The 22,030-nt window shown below is 43.8% G+C and overlaps 1 gene segment (V, D, J or C); it reads right to left on the minus strand.

Moving 5' to 3' along the window:
* LOC140203881 (immunoglobulin heavy constant gamma 2-like) overlaps nt 1-20,079 on the minus strand; it is an 83,564-nt gene extending 63,485 nt beyond the window's left edge. Inside the window, 3 exon segments of the C gene segment in view lie at nt 16,916-17,058; nt 19,025-19,348; nt 19,432-20,079. Coding sequence covers nt 16,916-17,058; nt 19,025-19,348; nt 19,432-19,696 — 732 coding nt within the window.
* Nucleotides 20,080-22,030: the final 1,951 nt, after the last annotated feature.

A 22,030-nucleotide genomic window follows, 5' to 3' on the forward strand; every position in this document is an offset into this window, starting at 1 on the left:
TGAAAAACCTTCCTCTAATATCCCCCTTGAACTTCCCACCCCTAACCTTAAAGCCATGTCCTCTTGTATGGAGCAGTGGTGCCCTGGGGAAGAGGCGCTGGCTGTCCACTCTATCTATTCCTCTTAATATCTTGTACACCTCTGTCATGTCTATGGGAGAGTATAGGAGCAGGGATGTGATGTTGAGGCTCTATAAGGTGCTGGTGAAACCTCACTTGGAGTACTGTGGGCAGTTTTGGTCTCCTTATTTAAGAAAGGATGTGCTGACGTTGGAGAGGGTACAGAGAAGATTCACTAGAATGATTCCGGGAATGAGCGGGTTAACATATGAGGAACATTTGTCTGCTCTTGGACTGTATTCCTTGGAGTTTAGAAGAATGAGGGGAGACCTCATAGAAACATTTCGAATGTTGAAAGCAACGGACAGAGTGGATGTGGCCAAGTTGTTTCCCATGATGAGGGAGTCTAGTACGAGAGGGCATGACTTAAGGATTGAAGGGCGCCCATTCAGTACAGAGATGCAAAGAAAATTTTTTAGCCAGAGGGTGGTGAATCTATGGAATTTGTTGCCACGGGCAGTAGTGGAGGCCAAGTCATTGGGTGTATTTAAGGCAGAGATTGATAGGTATCTGAGTAGCCAGGGCATCAAAGGTTATGGTGAGAAGGCGGGGAGTGGGACTAAATGGGAGAATGAATCAGCTCATGATAAAACGGCGGAGCAGACTCGATGGGCCAAATGGCCGACTTCTGCTCCTTTGTCTTATGGTCTTTTGTCTCTTGTCATCCTCCTTCTCTCCAAAGAGTAAAGCCCTAGCTCCCTTAATCTCTAATCCATACTCTCTAAACCAGGCAGCATCCTGGTGAAACTCCTCTGTACCCTTTCCAATGCTTCCACATCCTTCCTATAGTGAGGCAACCAGAACTGTACACAGTACTCCAAGTGTGGCCTAACCAGAGTTTTACAGAGCTGCATCATTACCTCGCGACTCTTAAACTCTATCCCTTGACTTATGAAAGCTAACACCCCATAAGCTTTCTTAACTACCCTATCAACCTGTGAGGCAAATTTCGGGGTTCTGTGGACATGTACCCCCAGATCTCTCTGCTCCTCCACACTACCAAGTATCCTGCTATTTACTATGTACTCTGACTTGGAGTTTGTCCTTCCAAAGTGTACTACCTCACAATTCTCCGGGTTGAACTCCATCTGCCACTTCTCAGCCCACTTCTGCATCCTATCAATGTCTCTGCAATCTTCGACAATCCTCTATACTATCAACAACACCACTAACCTTTGTGTCATCTGCAAACTTGCCAACCCACCCTCCTACCCCGACATCCAGGTCATTAATAAAAATCACAAATAGTAGAGGTCTCAGAACCAATCCTTGTAGGACACCAAAAGTCACAACCCTCTAATCCAAATGTTCTCCCTCCACCATGACCCTCTGCCTTCTGCAGGCAAGCCAGTTCTGAATCCACCTGGCCAAACTTCCCTGGATCCCATGCCTTCTGACTTCTGAATAAGCCTACTGTGTGAAACCTTGTCAAATGCCTTACTAAAATCCATGTAGATCACAACTGCACTACCCTCATCTATATGCCTGGTCACCTCGTCAAAGAACTCCATCAGGCTTGTTGGACACGATCTGCCCTTCACAAAGCCATGCTGACTGTCCCTGATCAGACTATGATTCTCTAAATGCCCATAGATCCTATCTCTAAGAATCTTTTCCAAAAGCTTTCCCACCACAGACGTAAGGCTCACTGGACTATGATTACCTGGACTATCCCTACTTCCTTTTTTGAACAAGGGGACAACATTCGCCTCCCTCCAATCCTCCGGTACCATTTCCGTGGACAACGAGGACATAAAGATCCTTGCCAGAGGCTGAGCACTCTCTTCCCTCGCCTCGTGGAGCAGCCTGGGGAATATTCCATCAGGCCCTGGGGACTTATCCATCCTAATGTATTTTAATAACTCCAACACCTCCTCTCCCTTAATATCGACATGCTCCAGAACATCAACATCACTCATATTGTCCTCACCGTCTTCAAGTTCCCTCTCATTGGTGAATACTGAAGAGAAGTATTCATTGAGCACCTTGCTCACTTCCACAACCTCCAGGCACATCTTCCCACCTTTATCTCTAATCGGTCCTATCTTCACTCCTGTCATCCTTTTGTTCTTCACATAATTGAAAAATACCTTGGGGTTTTCCTTTATCCTACTCGCCAAGGCCTTTTCATACCCCCTTCTTGCTCCTCAGCCCCTTCTTTTGCTCCTTTCTTGCTTCCCTATATTCTTCAATAGACCCATCTGATCTTTGCTTCCTAAACCTCATGTATGCTGCCTTCTTCCACCTGACTAGATTTTCCACCTCACTTGTCAACCATGGTTCCTTCACCCTACCATTCCTTATCTTTCTCACTGGGACAAATTTATCCTTAACATCCTGCAAGAGATCCCTAAACATCGACCACATGTCCACAGTACATTTCCCTGCAAAAACATCATCCCAATTCACACCCGCAAGTTCTAGCCTTAATGCATCAAAATTTGCCCTTCCCCAATTAAAAATTTTCCAATCCTCTCTGATTCTATCCTTTTCCATGATTTATACTCCTCACGTGCTTCATTTGATTCAAACTTCTGAAGGTTTACATACTTTTTCTTCTTGACTAAGTTCATCACATCTCTGGATATCCAAAGTTCTCTTATATTTCCATCCCCATCCTTCCTTCTAACAGGTACATACCTTTCCTGTACTCTGTGTAATTGCTCTTTAAACATCTTCCACTCTTTAAGAAGGGAGGAAGGCAAAAAAAAGGAAATTATAGGTCAGTTAGCCAAAACTCAGTGGCTGGGAAAGTGTTGGAGTCTCTTATTAAGGATGAGTTTTTGGGGTATTTGGAGACTAATGATGATATAAGTCAAAGTCAACATCGTCTCTACAATGGGAAATCTTGCCTGACAAATCTGTTAGAGTTCTTCAAGGAAGTAACAAGCAGGGTGGACAAAGGAGAGGCAGTGGATGTCATTTACTTGGATTTTCAGAAGGCATTTGTTAAGGTGCCACACTTGAGGCTACTCAACAAGATAAAATCCGATGATGTTACAGGAAACGTACCGGCATGGATAGAGGAATGGCTGACAGGCAGCAGGCAGTGAGTGGGAATAAGAGGGGCCTTCTCTGGTTGGTTGCCATTGACGAGTGATGTTCCGCAGGGATCAGTATTGAGACCGCTACTTTTCAGATTGTTTGTTTATGACTTTGATAATGGAATTGATGGCTTTGTGGCAAAGTATGAAGATAGGTAGAGGGGTAGGTAGTGCTGAGGAAGCAATGCAATTGCAGCATGACTTAGACAAATTGGAAGATTTGGAAAAAAGTGGCAGATGAATTACAATCTAGGGAAATGTATGATAATGCATTTTGGTAAAAGGAACAATAGTGCGGACTATTATCTAAATGCGGAGAAGGTTCAAACATCAGAGGTGCAAAGGGACTTAGGAATCCTTGTGTAAGATTCCCAGAAGGTTAATTTACAGGTCAAGCCTGTGATGAAGAAAGCAAATGGAATGTTGGCATTTATTTCAAGGGGAATAGAATATCAAAGCAAGGAGATAACGCAGAGGCTTCATAAGACACTAATCAGGCCACACTTGGCATACTGTCATCGGTTTTGGGCCCAATATCTCAGAAAGGATGTGTTTTCATTGGAGAGTCCAGAGAAGGTTCATGAGGATGATTCCAGGAATGACGGAGTTAAGGTATGAGGAGCAAATGGCAGATTTGGGCCTGTACTCACTGGAATTTAGTAGAATGCGGGGGAATCTCATTTACCAAATGTTTACCAAACATCTACCAAATGTTGAAAAGACTAGATAGGATGGATGTGGAGTGTATGTTTCCTCTGGTGGGGGTATATGGAACAAGAGAGCACAGCCTCAAACTTGAGGGGCAATCTTTTAGAACAAAGGTAAGGAGGAGTTTTTTTAGCCTGAAAATGCTGAATCTGCGGAATGCTCTGCCACAAACTGCAGTAGAGGCCAAATCATGGATGTATTTAAGGTGGAAGTTAATAGTTTCCTAATCGGTCAGGGCATCAAAGAATATGGCGAGAAGGCAGGTGTATGAGGTTGAGTGGAGTCTGGGATCAGCCGTGATGGAATAGCAGGGCAGCCTTGATGGGCTGAATGGCCTAATACTGCCCCCGTCTCACGGTCTTATGTCTGATATGGACTTGCCAGAGAAAAGGTGTTCCCAATTAACGCTTCTTAGTTCCTGCCTAATGCCCTTGTAGGTTGCCCTGTGTCAATTTAAATCTCTTCCACAAGGACCATACCTATCCTTGTCGATAGCTATCCCAATCCCAATTTATCCGCATATTGAAATTCCTGATTACTCTCTTAACATTGCACTTTTGACATGCATTTTCTATCTCTCATTGTAATTTGTAGACTGCATCTTTGCTACTGTGCGGAGGTCTGTATATAACTCATATCAAGGACTTTACCCTTACTGTTTCTTAGCTCTACCCACAACAACTCTACAACTTCTGATCCTTTGTCACGTCTTTCTAATGATTTGATTTAATTTTTTTCCCAACACAGCTACACCACGCCTTCTACCTATCTCCCTGTCCTTTCAATTCAATGTTTTTTCTTTGGGCATCACCCCAAGGTTCATCACCCTTTTCCATTTCAACTCATCCCATTGACTGCAATTTTGCCCTAACATCAGCCTTTGCTTGCTAGCAGACTCACTACACACTGCCTCTGTTTGTAAACCAACGAATAGGTCCTCAGCTCTATCACTCCATTTTCCATCCCCTGCCAAATTAGTTCAAACCCTTCTGAACAGCTCCAGCAAACCTGCCCACAAAGATATTTATCTGCCTTGGATTCACGTGCAACCCATGAATATTCTTCCACCTTTTCCTTATCAAGACCCAGAAGACCCAGCATACTGATGCAGCTTCAGAGAAGGCACAACAGCTGCTGTATTTGTTTAGGAGCTTGAGGAGTTTTGGTATGTCACTGTGGAGAGCAGTCTCACTGCACACTGCTTCTGTTTGTAAACCAACAACAGAATATTATTTACTATCATGATAAATGATATATTTTCTAATAGAAATAGTAGTATTGGAATATCATTATTTGTGGATGATGGAGCTATATGGAAAAGGGGTGGGAATGTGGAATTTATAACACGGAAACTTCAAGAAGCAAATGTTAAGGTGGAAGATTGGGCATGAAAATAGGAATTCAGATTTTCAGCAGAGAAATCCAAAATAATGTTTTTCACTAGGGAGAGGACAGAACAACACTTGAAGCTAATACTTTATGGTATGGAATTAGAAAATGTGGATACCTTTAAATTTTTAGGAATCTGGTTTGATAAAAGACTCACATGGTCAACACATAGTAAAGAAATAATAACCAAAAGTAAGAAAGTGCTAAATGTTATGAGGTGTTTAAAAGGAAAGGAAAGGGGAGCTGACAGGGGCAATAAGGACAATACCAGTGGTGGCAATGCAGGTGGAGTTTGGAGAGACACCTCTGGAACTGAGAAGATCACAACTTGTGTTAACATATTGGGTAAACCTACAAGGGCCTGGAGAACATCATCCAAGTAAACGGCTTTTAGATTGATGCTGGGAAAAGGAAAGAAAGAAATTCAGAAGTTTTGCATGGACTATTGAAGGGAAAGCAGAAAGGACAGGAGTTAGTAAAAAGGCAGTGAGTGATACAATGCCTTTTCCTGAGCTGTCTCCATGACTGTGTGAAGCACCGGGGTGGATCCTAAATTATTCCAAAAGAGACAGAAAAATAGAGAGGTGATTTTAAATCAAGATATAGTTGAAACTTATGTAAATAATGGTCATTATGTATATTTACAAATGCAAACAAATGCTTCAAAACTGGCAATATTAGATTAGGGGTAGGATTGGTGGTGCCTGATTTTAACATGAAAAAGCAGGTGAGGATAGATGATGATTTCTCAGTGTATACAGATGAAATGACAGCTGGACTATTCACTTTGCAGTGGGTGGAGGGGGTAAGATCAATTAGATTTGCAATATTGTCTGATTCAAGGACAACAATCAGGAGTCTAAAAGATTTACATTCAGAGGCAAGACGAGACATTGTAAGTAAGGTAATACAAACCTTATTTCGACTATATAATAATATCCAGAAAGAAATGGGATGGTTGAGGAATGCAGGAAAGAGCAGGAGGCAGGAGGTGATAACATCAAAATTGAGATTTGGGCACACAGGATTAAAGTACATCGTTTTTCATGAAGAAACACAATAATGGGAGTTGTGATTATTGTAATCAACAAGACATAATCAAGAGAGTGGTTGGTTGATTTTAGAGTTATCACAGAATAAAATTCAATTTAAAATTAACAGCATTTTGCAGAAAGGATTGCAGGATTATTACCTTAAGTATATAGTGCAGTTCATTAAGAACACAGGTCTTTTTATAAATTTGATACAAATATAAATATGGGGTCAAATTTAAAAATGTGTGTCATGATATGTTGACCCACACTCTGGTTCAGTAGTGGCGGTAATGCACCCTCAAGCTTTTTGCCAACCACCATAAAAACGTTAGAACATTATCGACTATTGAAAGGCCCAGATGGGATTGATGGGGAAAGGATGTTTGCGAGAGTGTCGGGATGCCAGTATACACAGGCCACTCCCACCATAGGCTGTTTGCCAAGGGAAGACAGAAGGGAAACACCAGAGAAAAAGTCAGGTAGACACAGTGAACCAGACCTCCCACCTACCTGTTTCTATCCCTGCCGCCATTGGTTAAAAGGTCTGCTGGTCCTCCCACCCGTCTTTCATCTGGTTAGAGAAACATACAGACCATCTACCTCTATTGGTTGGAGATCTGCATGTTCCCACCCTCCCTTTTTATCTCCATTGGTTTGCGCACAGATCTGACATACGGCTTGCCCTACCAGTGGTCACATTTTTTAAAGTCGTTGTGGGGGTTGAATCGCATGAAAATTTTTCAGAAAGGTTCAATTCCTCGGCACAGATTCATCCTGCAAATTAACCATGAGAGAATCCTGCACAAGGATTCACAAAACCCTTTGCATCTCAGAGTTTTGTATTTTCTGTCCATTAGGAAAGAGTCAACCATTTCATTTCTTCTACCAAAGAGCATGACCATACAATTCCCAACATTGTATTCCATCTGCCTCTTCTTTGCCCACTCTCCTAATCTAATCTATTTAACTGTTTCTGTATTGTCCCTGCTTCCTCAAAACTACTTGCCCCTCGACCTATTGTCTGCAAACTTTCCAACAAATCCATCAAGTCCAACATCCAAATCACTGACATATAATGTAAAAAGGTAAAATCTTTCTGAATGTTGTGGTGTACACCATCTGGTCCATGTGACTTATTTACCTTCAGACCTTTCAATTTCTCAAGAATCTTCTCTGTAATAGTGGTAGCTTCACACACCTCATGACGCCGACACCTGGAACTTCTAACAGACTGCTAGTGTCATCCTCACTGATGCAAGGTATTTATTCAGTTTGTCCACCATTTTCTTGTCCCCCATTATTACCTCTCCAGTATTTTTTCCAGTGGTCCGATACCCACTCTCGCATCTCTTTTACACTTTATGTATCTGAAGCAAGATTTGGTGTTCTCTTTAATACTATTGGGTAGCTAACTTTAGTATTCTGTCTTACTCTTCTTACTGATGTTTTTAGATGCCTTCTGTTGGTTTTAAATGCTGCCCAATCCTCTAACTTCCCACCAATGCGAGCTCAATGATATGCCCTGTCTTTGGCTGTTATGTTGCTTTTGACTTCCATTGTTGTGTCATCTTGCCATGGTTGTGTCATCTTGCCTTTTGAACGCTTCTTCCTCCTCAAATCCCCGTCTGAATCCTCAGGCAATGGCAGCGAGGCATTACAGAGGGTTATTTCCCTCTCGGAAATAGACTTCGAGGTTCAGCGTAAAAGAATCTTTTCCCTTCCTTCATACCTAGTGGCTGGATTCCATAAGCTTGGCTGCAAGTTCCCCAGACTGTTCAGATATTTCCTTGGTCCTCTCCTGAACGAGAGGTCCCAACTAGATGGTGTTGGGACTTGCAGTGTATTGACGGGAAATGGCTTGTTCATCCTTGAGGGCAGGACTTGGTCACTCGAAGGTCTCAGGTTACCTCAAACGGAAGGCAGCCCTATTATTGGTTGTTGGTCACGGGAGAGTCTGAGTCTCAGAACACCATGGCACAAACAAACCCTCTTATGATGACTGGAGCAAGCAATGATTCTCCCCTCCCTCCAGTCCACAGCTGGGGACATTCGGCCCACCAGTGACAGTCTTTCTCACAGTAAAAGCAGCGACCTTGACTCTGACGCCGGGACCTTTCATCGGCGGAGACTCCAGTACAATCGACCTGCATGGGTCCAACTGGATCTTGAGTCGGCGACGGGCTGGTTATGGTCCGAGGTTCGGGGGTGAAACTGCGATGCGTAGGGACTGGGATTGGACCGGCTCACTTTGATTTCCTGAAGTGGTCCCACTTTTGGTCTGCCAGATGATTATTGAGATGGATGGACTGATCACTCAAAGCCTCTGCGATCTCAGTTGGCTTTCCCGAGGAGAGGCATCCTTCAGTTCATCCGTGGCAGTAGAACATGCCCACGGCCTCCCCATTCCAACCACTCTTCTGGGCCAAGGTCCAAAATTCGACTGCATTGCGGCCGCAGACCATACCCACTGTTGAGCTCGCTGGCACCGATGAGGTGATTAAACACCTTCCTCATGGCAGCCATGAATTCCTCTGAATCCGAAGAGGTCTCAGACCTACATTCCAAATGCGTAGTGGCCCAGGCCAGGGCTCTTCCAGTCCGGAGAGAGATAATGAAGGCCACCTTTCCTCACTCTGAAGGGAATTGGGACAGCTGTAGTTCAAACATGAATGAGCATTGGGTGAAGAGCCATGGCAAGAACCCGAGTCACTGTCGAATCTCTCTGGGATTGAATGATGTGCTGGCTCCATACAAGCATGAAATGGCTTTTCCAAACGACCTTGGCTTCCTCCTTGCAAAAGTTGTTGAATGGCTACCTGGAGTTCGTGAATCTCCAGGCCTTGTCTGGAAATCCTTGTCACCACAGTGGACGAAAGATTTTGATATCCCACTGGGTCCATGTTTGCTCAATTGTAATGTGACAAGAGTCCTTGATGAGAATGGTTTGGACCCAATTGCCGGGGTAAACGAAGCAAGGTTCTAAACACAGTATCAAACTAGATCTGAGCGCAAAACAAATGCTGGATGATATCACCAGTTGGCTTATGATTGAGCACCGAACCTCTGTTCAGCTGTTCCTTAAATACTTAATTCTTGGTGCCCAAACATGATTATCAATTAGCAGGACCATCCTGATTCCCTAAAGGGGCCATGCCAGCTATCCATACTCCCGGAAGTTGGTGCAGTTGGGAGTGTCTTGTAATAACAACTTCTGGCTAGTCACGCTTGCCGTTGAGAATACCATGGACACAATCTTTGATATCCCTGTTCCTGGCAGCAGGGATGCAACATACCATCTGGGTGTCTCTATCGAGCCCACAGAACCTCGTCCCTGTTCTTCTGATGAAGGAATCTCCTATCATAACTACATTCCTCTTCACCTGTCTCCTCTTCTGAGCCACATCACCAGACTCAGTGCCAGAGACCCGGTCATTCTGGCTCCCCCCAGTAGATGGATTCCTCTCCATTGTTTCTAAAGTTAAATGCTTGTTATTGAGGGGAACAGCCACAGGTGTTCTCTGCACTGGTTCTGCATTTCCCCTCAATCTCCTGACAGTCACCCAGTTACCTGTCTCCTGCAACCTTGGGGTAACTATCTCTCTGTAGCTCCTGTCTATCACCTCGTCATTCTCCTGTATGAGTCGAAGGTCATCGAGCTGCAGCTCCAGTTCCTTAATACATTCTCTCAGTTGCTGCAACTCGGCGCACCTGGTACAGATGTGTTCACCTGGGAGACTGGAGTCTCCCAGACTTCCCACATCCCACACAGAGTGCAAAACCCTGCCCCTGAAGCCATTCTCACTAAACTACCATGTCCTAATAGATGAGGAGTGAACAAATAGGAACAGAAAGAGAGAAACCTTGTGGTCTTATGGAAGGTGGAGCAGGGTTGAAATGGAGGAAATTCATGAGACATAATCTCCCACACACACAGCCTTGTTGACTAATCCTAATCAACCCAAGTTTTTTGAAATAGCTCTTAACCCTCAGGTCTCCTCCATTAAAACCATAAGATATAGCAGTAGAATTAGGCCATTTTGGCCCATCAAGTCTGCTTCACCATTTCATCATGGCTGATCCACTTTCCCTCTCAGTCCCAATCTCCTGCCTTCTCCCTGTATCCCGTCATGCCCTGACTAATCAAGAATCTATCAACCTCTGCCTTGAATATACCTAAAGAATTGGCCTCCACAGCTGCATGTGGCAGCAACTTCCACAGATTCATCACTCTCTGCTGAAAAAAATTTGTCCTGATATCCTTTCTAAAACAGGCCCCTCAATTTTGATGCTGTGTTCTCTGGTCATAGACTTTTCCACCATGAGAAGCATCCTCTCTATATCCACTCTATCAAGGCCTTTCAACATTTGATCAGTTTCAATAATGTCAGCCCTTATTCTTCTGAATTCCACTGAGCACAGGCCCAAAGCCATCAAACGGTCTTCATATGACATGCTTTCAATTCTGGAATCATTTACATGAATTCCTTTGAACCCCCTCCAATGTCAGCACATCCTTTCTTAGATAAGGGGGCCAAAATTGCTCACAGTAGTCAATGTGAGGCCTTACCAGTGCTTTTGAAAGCTTCAATATTACATCCTTGCATTTATCTTGTAGTCCCCTTGAAATTAATGCTGACATCACATTTGCCTTCCTCACCACTGACTCAACCTGCAAATTAACCTTCAGGGAATCCCACACAAGGACTCCCAAGTCCATTTGCACCTCAGATTTTTGAATTTTCTCTCTATTTAGAAAATAGTCTATGCTTTACTTTTACGAGTTCCTTTACTTTTAACTCTGGTTCATTGCACAACCCCCAATGCAGAATAGCTAATTGCCTGGTGGGCTCAATCACCAGCTGCTCTGAAAAAACAAGCTCGTAGGCATTCTACAAATTCCTTCCCTTGGAATCCGGCACCTTAATGATTTAGTACAGCACAGGCCGTTCAGCCCACAATATTGTGCTAAACCAGCTATAAAGCAAATCAAAACCATCCAGACATCAATCCCTCCTACTTTCACCATGTGCATAGCCCTCCTACTTCCTTACAACAACTGAGAAAGAGATACTCTCTGTCCACTCATATGCCTCTCATAATCTTGTACACCTCTATCTGATGCTCAGAGGAAACAAACCAAGTTTATCCAGCCTCTCATGATAGCACATGCCCTCTAAACCAGGCAGCATCCTGGTAAACCTCTTCTGCAACCTCTCCGAAGCCTCAGCATATTTCCTATAGTGGGCCAACCTGAACTCTACGCAATACTCCAGATGTGATCGAACCAGGCTTTTATAAAGTTGCAAAATAACGTCCTGACCTTTGAACTCAATGCCGCAACTAATACAAGCAAGCCTTCTGCAAATCTTGTTAAGCCCCTTATTGAACTGTGTAGCCATTTTCAAGGTGATTGAACCTGGATCACAAGATCTCTCTGCTCAGCAACACTGTTAAGAACCTTGCCATTAAAGGTGTGCCCTTGTTCCCTTCATAAACAGAGGTACAATATTAGTTCTGATGACTTATGCATCTTAATTCGGAGCAGGAAGGCTGCCAGTGAACGGCTAAGGATTTCTCGAGCGAAGGCATTTTGCTACTCGGGGTAAAAGAGAGGCAAGACTGCGCAAGCACATGACATCAACCAGTAGAGCAGGAAAAGTTCAAAAAGAAGACCGCCATATTCAGTGGGCAGCATTCAGAGCAGGCAACGGAGTGAGAAGTAGCAGAGTGAGAGGGCTTTAGCTCAATGGGCTTAGGCAGTAGCGAGGCAAGGTGGGTTTACCTGTGTTCATAGCGGAAAGGAAGTATGTGTGTGAGGCTGGTGTTCTGTGCTCGGTGTCAGATGTGGGAGGTCCTGGAGTCTCCTAGTCTCCTAGACAGCCATATCTGCACCCAGTGTGTCAAGCTGCAGCTCCTAAGGGACCGCGTTAGGGAACTGGAGATGCAGCTCGATGACCTTCGTCTGATCAGGGAGAGTGAGGAGGTGATAGAGAGGAGTTATAAGCAGGTGGTCACACCGGGGCCACGGGAGACAGACAAGTGGGTAACAGTTAGGAGAGGGAAGAGGAAGAGTCAGATACTAGAGAGTACCCCTGTGGCTGTACCCCTTGACAATAAGTACTCCTGTTTGAGTACTGTTGGGGGGGACAGCTTACCTGGGGGAAGCAACAGTGGCTGTGCCTCTGGCACAGAGTCCGGCCCTGTGGCTCAGAAGGGGAGGGAAAGGAAGAGAACGGCAGTCATGATAGGGGACTCTATAGTTACGGGGTCAGACAGGCGATTCTGTGGATGCAGGAAAGAAACTTGGATGGTAGTTTGCTTCCCAGGTGCCAGGATCCGGGATGTTTCAGATCACGTCCAAGGTATCCTGCAGTGGGAGAGAGAACAGCCAGAGGTCGTGGTACATATTGGTACCAATGACATTGGTAGGAAAAGGGAAGAGGTCCTGAAAAAAAGACTACAGGGAGTTAGGCTGTATTTGATTTGGTATTGGGAAATGAACCTGGTCAGGTGTCAGATCTCTCAGTGGAAGAGCATTTTGGAGGTAGTGATCATAATTCTATCTCCTTTACAATAGCATTGGAGAGAAATAGGAACAGACAAGTTAGAAAAGCGTTTAATTGGAGTAAGGGGAATTATGAGGCTATCAGGCAGGAAATTGGAAGCTTGAATTGGGAACAGATATTCTCAGGGAAAAGTATGGAAGAAATGTGGCAAATGTTCAGGGGATATTTGTGTGGAGTTCTGCATAGGTACATTCCAATGAGACAGGGAAGTTATGGTAGGGTACAGGAACCATGGTGCACAAAGGCTGTAATAAATCTAGTCAAGAAGAAAAGAAAAGCTTACAAAAGGTTCAGAGAGCTAGGTAATGTTAGAGATCTAGAAGATTATAATGCTAACAGGAAGGAGCTTAAAAAGGAAATTCTGGGAGCCAGAAAGGGCCATGAGAAGGTCTTGGCAGGCAGAATTAAGGAAAACCCCAAGGCATCCTACAAGTATGTAAAGAGCAAGAGGCTAAGATGTGAAAGAGTAGGACCTATCAAGTGTGACAGTGGGAAAGTGTGTACGGAACCGAAAGAAATAGCAGAGGTACTTAATGAATGCTTTACTTCAGTATTCACTATGGAAAAGGATCTTGGTAATTGTAGTGATGACTTGCAGCAGACTGAAAAGCCTGAGCATATAGATATTAAGAAAGAGGATGTGCTGGAGCTTTTGGAAAGCATCAAGTTGGATAAGTTGCCGGGACCGGATGAGATATACCCCAGGCTACTGTGGGAGGCGAGGGAGGAGATTGCTGAGCCTCTGGCAATGATCTTTGAATCGTCAATGGTGACAGGAGAGGTTCTGGAGGATTGGAGGGTTGCAAATGTTGTTCCTTTATTCAAGAAAGGGAGTAGAGATAGCCCAGGAAATTATAGACCAGTGAGTCTTACTTCAGTGGTTGGTAAGGTGATGGAGAAGGTCCTAAGAGGCAGGATTTTTGAACATTTGGAGAGATATAGTATGATTAGGAATAGTCAGCATGGCTTTGTCAAGGGCAGGTCGTGCCTTACAAGCCTGATTGAATTTTTTGAGGATATGACTAAACACATTGATGAAGGAAGAGCAGTAGATGTAGCGTATATGGATTTCAGCAAGGCATTTGATAAGGTACCCCATGCCAGGCTTATTGAGAAAGTCAGGAGGCATGGAATCCAAGGGGACATTGCTTTGTGGATCCAGAACTGGCTTGCCCACAGAAGGCAAAGAGTGGTTGTAAATGGGTCATATTCTGCATGGAGGTTGGTGACCAGTGGTATGCCTCAGGGATATGTTCTGGAACTCCTACTCTTCGTGATTTTTATAAATGACCTGGATGAGGAAGTGGAGGGATGGGTTAGTAAGTTTACTGATGACACAAAGGTTGGTGGTGTTATGGATAGTGTGGAAGGCTGTCAGAGGTTATAGTGGGACATTGATAGGATGCAAAACTGGGCTGAGAAGTGGCAGATGGAGTTCAACCCAGATAAGTGTGAAGTGGTTCATTTTGGCAGGTCAAGTATGATGGCAGAATATAGTAGTAATGGTAAGACTCTTGGCAGGGTGGAGGATCAGAGGGATCTTGGGGTCCAAGTCCATAGGATGCTCAAAGCAGCTGCCCAGGTTGACTCTGTGGTTAAGAAGGCATACGGTGTATTAGCCTTCATTAATCGTCAAATTGAATTTAGGAGCCGAGAGGTAATGTTGGACCCTGGTCAGACCCCACTTGGAGTACTGTGCTCAGTTCTGTTCGCCTCACTACAGGAAGGATGTGGAAGCCATAGAAAGGGTGCAGAGGAGGTTTATAAGGATGTTGCTTGGACTGGGGAGCATGCCTTATGAAAACAGATTGAGTGAACTCGGCCTTTTCTCCTTGGAGCGACGGAGGATGAGAGGTGACCTGATAGAGGTGTATAAGATGATGAGAGGCATTGCCCGTGTGGATAGTCAGAGGCTTTTTCCCAGGACTGAAATGGTTGCCACAAGAGGGCACAGGTTTAAGGTGCTGGGGAGTAGGTACAGAGGAGATGGTATGTTTTTTTTTATGCAGAGAGTTGTGAGTGCGTGTAATGGGCTACTGTCAACGGTGGTGAACGTGGATACGATAGAGTCTTTTAAGAGACTTTTGGATAGGTACATGGAGCTTAGAAAAATAGAGGGCTATGGGTAAGCCTAGTAATTTCCAAGTTAGGGACATGTTCAGCACAACTTTGTGGGCCAAAGGGCCTGTATTGTGCTGTAGGTTTTCTAAGTTTCTATGTTCCTATGTTAATCCCTTTACGGAGGCCCAATACTTCCTCCAACTTTACCTCGAAATGCCCGAATTTATTTGTACATTCAGCACTGATCTCTTGGTCATCCACATCTTTTTCCTTTGTAAATACTGAAGCAAAGTACTCATTAAGTACCTCACTCACATTCTCTGCATCCAAGCTGATATTCCCCCCTTTATCATTAAGTGGTCCCACCCTCTCCCGAGTTATCCTCTTACCCTTGACATATGTATAGAATGCCTTGGGATTCACCTTAATCTAACTTGCCAAGGACTTTTCATAGCCCCTGCTGGCTTTCCTAATTTCCTTTAGTTCCTTTCTGGCTTCTTTATACCCCTAATGTGCTTTGTTTGATTCAACCTTTACATACTTGATCTTTTTCTTCTTGACTAAACTCATCACCTCTCTGAACATCCAGGGTTCTCTTATCTTTGCATCCTCATCCTTCCTTCTGACAGGAACATACTTTTCCTGTACTCTGTGCAATTGCTCTTTAAACACCTTCCACATGTCTGATGTGAACTTGCCAGAGAAAAGGTGTTTACAATTAACAATTCTTGGTTCCTGCCAAATGCCCTTGTAAATTGCCCTATGCCAATTTAAAATTGTTCCACAAGGATAATACCTATCCTTGTCAATAGTTATCCTGAAAGTTAACGAGTTGTCACTCTTCCCTTACTGTTCACCCACTGAAAGATCAGTCACCTGGCCAGGCTCATTCTCCAGTACCAGGAGCAGTATGGCCCCTCCTTTCATTGGACCATACACATATTGATTTGAGAAACCTTCTTGGATGCACTTAAATTCAGCCCGATCAGAATCCCTTAAACTCTCCCATGTAGCATCAGCAAATCTTGAAGCCAGGTTAATTGTTCCCCTGCAGTTCAGGTGCAATCCATCTCAATCAACCTGCATACTGAAATTCCCATTGATTATCTTAACATTGCACTTTTGACATGCATCTTCCGTCTCCCATTGTAATTTGTAGACCACATATTTGTTATACTATTTGCAGGTCTGTTTCTAATTCCCATCAGGGACTTTCACCCTTGCAAATTCTTAGCTCTACCTAGAACGGTTCTATACCATCTGATCCCATGTCACCTCTTTCTAATCATTTAATTTAATTTTTTACCAACACAGCCACACCACACCTTCGGCCTACTTCCCTGTCCTTTCGATACAATATGTATCCTTGGACATCAAGCTCCCAGTTATACAGTAATCTTCTTTCAGCCACAATTCAGTGATACCCATAATGTCATACATGCCAATCTGTAGCTGTGTTACAAGTTCATCTAGCATAGTGTATTCCGTATACTATGTGCGTTCAGATATAACACCTTCAGTCTTGTGTTTATCACAGTTCAAAATTTTGTCTCCCTTTTACATTGTAACTCATCCCGTTGACGGCAATTTTACCCGAACATCAACTTCTTCTTGCTAGCAGTCTCACTACACACTGCTTCTGTTTGTAAACCAACAACTTGATCCTCAACCCTTTCACTTCATTTCCCATCCCCCTGCCAAATTTGTTCCAACCCTTCTGAACAACTCTAGCAAACTGGTCTGCAAATCTATTTGCCTCCATCGATTCAGGTGTAACCTGTCCCTTTTCTACAGGTCATAACTTCTGCTTATCAAGGCCCAGAGTCTTCGAGTAAAGAGGAAAGGTGTAAAGTTCCCAGGGGTTGTGAAGGGCTTCAGACTGCATTGTCTGTTGACTGTGCTGTCGTTGGGATTGCAGTGTCAGAGAATGCAATGTGAAGTAAGGAAGGTGAAAGTTTGGGTTTCATGGGAGTCTCTGTTAGTCACTTGGTTACCTTGATAACGGTGACGAAGGTGCTGTAGAGGAAACTGATGATGAACAGAATGGCAAAGGCAGCAACTGTAAGCACATTGTCATCTCCATCCACGTGTCCCTGTTCTTCCTTCCCCTCCTCTCCTGTCAAGTCTGTGCAGATTCCTGAAAGAATTGAGAAAGTGAGACTGTTAGTTTCTTGTCGATGTTTCTTGAAGATCAACATGGCAATAAACTTGAGTAAACTTAATGACTCAAGTCATGTTTCCCCACAGCATGTCATTTGTAACCAGGGAGCAGCTGGATAGAGCTAAATGAACTAGTTTCTCCGAAACGACTATGTTCGCTCCGTTAAAAATATTGACCAGATATTCACTTAGCGTTCATTAAACATCATCCCAGTTTGTAATTTACTCTGGGAAGTGCATGTATGTTCAGCAGTCCCTCCAAGACAGTTTATCCAAAGACCTGCTGTTAGTTCCTGCGTATTCATTTCATTGATTATTATCTCTGCAGTTAAAGCCTTTCAGACTGCTAACAGATCTGCCAGCCTTGTGTGAGTGGCAAAGTTTGTCATGTGTGTTTCTGCCCAATATCTAAACCATGAATAAATCTAGTGAATAGTGTCAGCACTGAACACATTGCTGCAGGTCACAGGGCATCACTGTCTACATATTGTCCCTTCTTTCTGTAGCTCTCCACTTTCTGAATGAGATCACTAAATGTCTTCACAAAGTTGATGAAATATCTTTCCCTGTCAATTACCTTTGTATATTTGAAACTGCGGACCAATCCAGAATGTTCTGTCATCTGTACAGTAGAAACTAGAATACACATACACCTATAACCATTTGAATGTCTGTCTGCCTGTCTATATAATGAAGGACAGAACCAACCAGGCAACACTTCCAGCCCCTCATGTTTGAGTCACACAGTTGTATCCCAAAACATACCGGCACGGAACACTGGCAGCCGAATGCTTTCCGTACCTTCTTTATTGAACTTTGATTGCACAAACACAGGCTGACATTCAACCTCTCATGTAGTCTACAGAAGTTTCCAACAGGATCAGACCTGACACTAGGAAGTTTTTAAAAAAAACTGCAGGATCTCAGACATGTTAGTAATTTATTTTGATGTATTTAATCATGGAAATATATATTTCCATTTTGAGCTAATGAGAAAGAACTTGCAGGTAACCTTGCTTGTTTCAGGGAGATAAACCACATTGTTGTAGGATCAGCCACCAACTGGAGGTTGACCAGTGGGGTAGCTGGCCACGGGAATCTCTGCTGCAAAGAACTCAGTGACCTGACACTTGTCCTTTTATCTGATGAGGAAGTGTAGCTTTAGAGGGTTCCTACTGGGAATGGACTTTTTTATTCATCTGAAGTTTTCCTGGAATATTCTGCTCTTACACCATTCAGGCTAATATTTACACCAGGAGTGATCTCTCCACATCTAAAATGTAAAGGCTTTTTACTTTTGGAAATGAAAGAGAAATTGTGGAAAGTGTTCAGTGGGTTAGAAAACACTTGTGAACAGAGAAAGGGATAACATTGAGAGAGCATCACAAGTGTACTCTGTACCATTGCTTCAGCACTAGTTCTGTGCCTGGCTGAGTACTGTGCATCTCTCTGGTTTACTGGAACTCAACAACTGTCTGGTGTCCAGTTACATTCCACGATGCCTGCTCCAGTGAAACTCAGTTCCTCCAGTTCTGCTGACAGATAGACTTGCTTCATGTTTCTGAGATGCTGGTGTGAGAACATTGACCCTGCAGTCATTATTTCATCATTCCCTCACTGACAAGGCCGGCATTCCTTGCTCTGCTCCAGCAGGTCCGTCACAGAGCAGTGAAGAGTTTGGTGTGGGAATTATGGATACAGGTAAACAGGGTAGGAAGGGCAGTGTCCTTCACCAAAGAACATCAGTGAAATAGTTTGTAATCTAAAACTGGCTTGAAGCATTGAATGAACTCTGATTCTTTCCCACTCTCTGCCTCTGCATTATTAATCCACTCACACAACTACAACAATGCCAGACTTGCCGTTACCTATTGACCTTGCTTGTCCCTGGGTTGTGGCTGTGGCAGAGGATGTCAACAGTACAGTGAATCTCAGAATCATACCTTGAATGTTTTTCACATCCTGCCTGACACTGGTGTTGGAGGGGGGATGAGACACTGTGCATCTGAAAACTGAGCCTTCCTTCCACTCCTCTGTGCTCACGGTCAGGTCGTAGCTGGCAATGAAAGTCCCTGCCTGTTCCAGAGCAGTTGGTCTCACACTGGTGTTGGAAGAGATCAGAGAGTCCCCTTTCTCCCAGGTGGCGGTTATTTGGTCCGGGTAGAATCCAGAGGCAACACACTCGAGGGTGACCGTGTTCCCACTGTTGGTCTCTCCCTCTGGCGGTGGCAGCAGTCTGACTTTGGGACTTTTTGTCTCCAGTGGAACTGATGGGCAAACAATGGAAATGTCAAACATTTTTACTGAGGTAACCAACGTTGTCCATTTTAATCGCTGACCTCTTGCCCACCTTTGGTACTTTTTGTCCGTGCTGATACTGGTGAGGTTGCAGAAGGTTGTTGGGCAGAGCAAGTGTACTCCACCCCACTGGTCCACTCCTCCACACTGGTCTGGAGTTGGCTGATCACTGTATCTTGGGTTCCTTCCTCTCTTGGTTTTTTGGTCACATTTGCTTTAACTTTCTCCCTCTCGTTCACCTTCCAGTGGATTTGGACCTGGCTCAGATCAGCACCCACAATCATACACACCAGAGTAGCGGTCTGGTTGATCCACATCTCTTCAATGGAGGGATTTTGGATAAAGACGGACAACTCTGTAGATGAGTAATAGAAAACTTACAAACTGGACGATATCTATTGTCAGCTGGCTTGACAACTTCAGCTCAGACTTATCCTGAAGCTCAACTTGTACATAATTGTACAATGGGGTGAAATCAGGTTTGTCTGCAGAGTGGGTTTGCTCATCTCTGTTTACAACCTTTGAATGAGAAAACAAAATCAAACATCAAGGAGCTTCTTTCCTTGGGACCCAGTTGGGTCACAACAGGGACTACAGGACAGTTGCCCAGCTACGTGACATTTAGCTGCTGCAATGCCAATCAAATGCACTATCAGAGCTGTCAATTGCAATGAGAGATGCAGTTTCTCATGAAAGATGACATTTCCTGAAATCTTCTTGTCTTGGAGCATGTGAGAGCCTGTAGATCCATTTGTGACATTGAGCTGAATCAATGAGCTGCCTCATATCTGTTAGGACTGAGCCTGAGATTCCTCCAGAATGAAAATTCTGATGCTGACTTTCGAATCTCCCATGAAAAATCTCTCTTTTCATTTCTGTAACTTGCCTGCCCTAGTCAATGATCTCACTTTGTTCCAGTTGTCCTATTCACTTCATCTATTTCCATCTCTACACTTTAAACCTCCCTGCCATTCTATTTCCTGTGGAGTCTGCTTTTCACTTGCTGGACACTCATAGACATGGCTTTGTGTCCCATCATCCACATCATTAGTAATATCAGTGAATAGTTGCAGGGCGGACAAAGATCATTGCAGGGCACTGCTCACGATTAAATCCTGCTGGGTTCAGTCCCCTGTCACATGACACAGTGATAATGGAGTTGTTGATGAATGATTGCAAACAATTTCAGTCCATTAGTCTACAGCAGATCCAGGCATGGTGTGGGGCAGCCACCTCAGGCCAACATCGGGCAGTCACTGGAAGAGCTGAGCGCCGTGATCAGTAAACACGAAATAGCACACCCGGATATGAACCAGGACATCTTGAGGAAGTCTCTGAACAATGACCACTCACATATCTCCTGTGGAACCAGAGGAGCCAACACTTGACCACTGTGATACCACCATCAACCACGGTTACCGTGCCAGCACATGGCCACACTTTGGTAAGGCTGATCACCTGGATGTACTTCAACTCCCAGCATATAGGCAGAGACTAAAGACCACAGTGTTGGTAGCAAGGACCAAGAAGATATCGTCAAGGAAGGCAGAAGTGCGCCGACAGGACTTTTGAGTTGGTGAACTGGATAATATTACTGCACAACAATTTTTTCAAAAATGTTGCTTCCTCAGAGTTTTTTTTGTTTATGATAGACTGCTTGAAGTTGAACACAAATATAATTTCAGACTACTTGGATCACGTAGGAATTTGGAGAAACAACAAATTAACTTTTATTGAATATAATGTGTTTAATTGCATAATGGTGCTGATGCTTTGCAATAGTTCAACTAAGATGAAAATATTTTGTTAATGATTTTCATTTGTGCTCAATGTCTGCGGCTTCTTGCTTAACTGTCCAACAATAATCCACCAGCATTGATGGATTCCAGTTGCCCTGATATCTTTTCTCCATGACCGCAACGTCCTGGTGAAACCTCTCACCATGCTCGTCACTAACAGCACCAAAATTTGCAAGAAGTCTAAATGGGAGTGGAGAAAATGAATCTTTAGTGACATGTTGCATTTCAAGGTTTTGTATGCTTGAAGCATGCTTTCAACCAGCTGCATGTAGTTTGGTGCTCTATAGATACCGAGAAAAGTTTCAACAACTTCCTTGAATGACTTGTGATTTTCTCCGGTCCCACTAGAAATTCTTCAAATTGCCTGTCATTGATGACCTGTTTGATTTGTGGACCAACAAAAATGCTTTCCTTAATCTTGGCATCAGTTATTCTGGGAAGCATCTGTCTCAAATATCAAAATCCTTCATAGAAATGTTTGTGCCTGGTGATAACAAATTCCATCCTTACAGTCCTGAACCCAAAAATTATTACTAAAAACTGTCCTGCCATGCAGCAGCCGCGCCGCCTAAGCATGCCTGGACAAGATAGGAATCTTTCCAGCTTACATTGTAGGCAACATTTTAATTGACTTGAATTATGAATTGAAATAATAAACATAGGTGACTTCAAAAATGGTGCGTGATAGGGAAATTTCATGATGATTTTCATGATCGGTAGCCCAAAATTCAAAAGATACAGCTAAAGGTATTCAGGAAGCAAGATCTTTGTTGTCCAGTGTATTCAGAGACTTATCTTCAAATCGGAATGAATATGCCACAGTTGTCACCAACTTTGTCAAACCCTGTGTGG

This window comes from Mobula birostris, chromosome 10 (genome assembly GCF_030028105.1).
Source record: "Mobula birostris isolate sMobBir1 chromosome 10, sMobBir1.hap1, whole genome shotgun sequence".
In the NCBI taxonomy this organism is placed as follows: Eukaryota; Metazoa; Chordata; class Chondrichthyes; order Myliobatiformes; family Myliobatidae; genus Mobula; species Mobula birostris.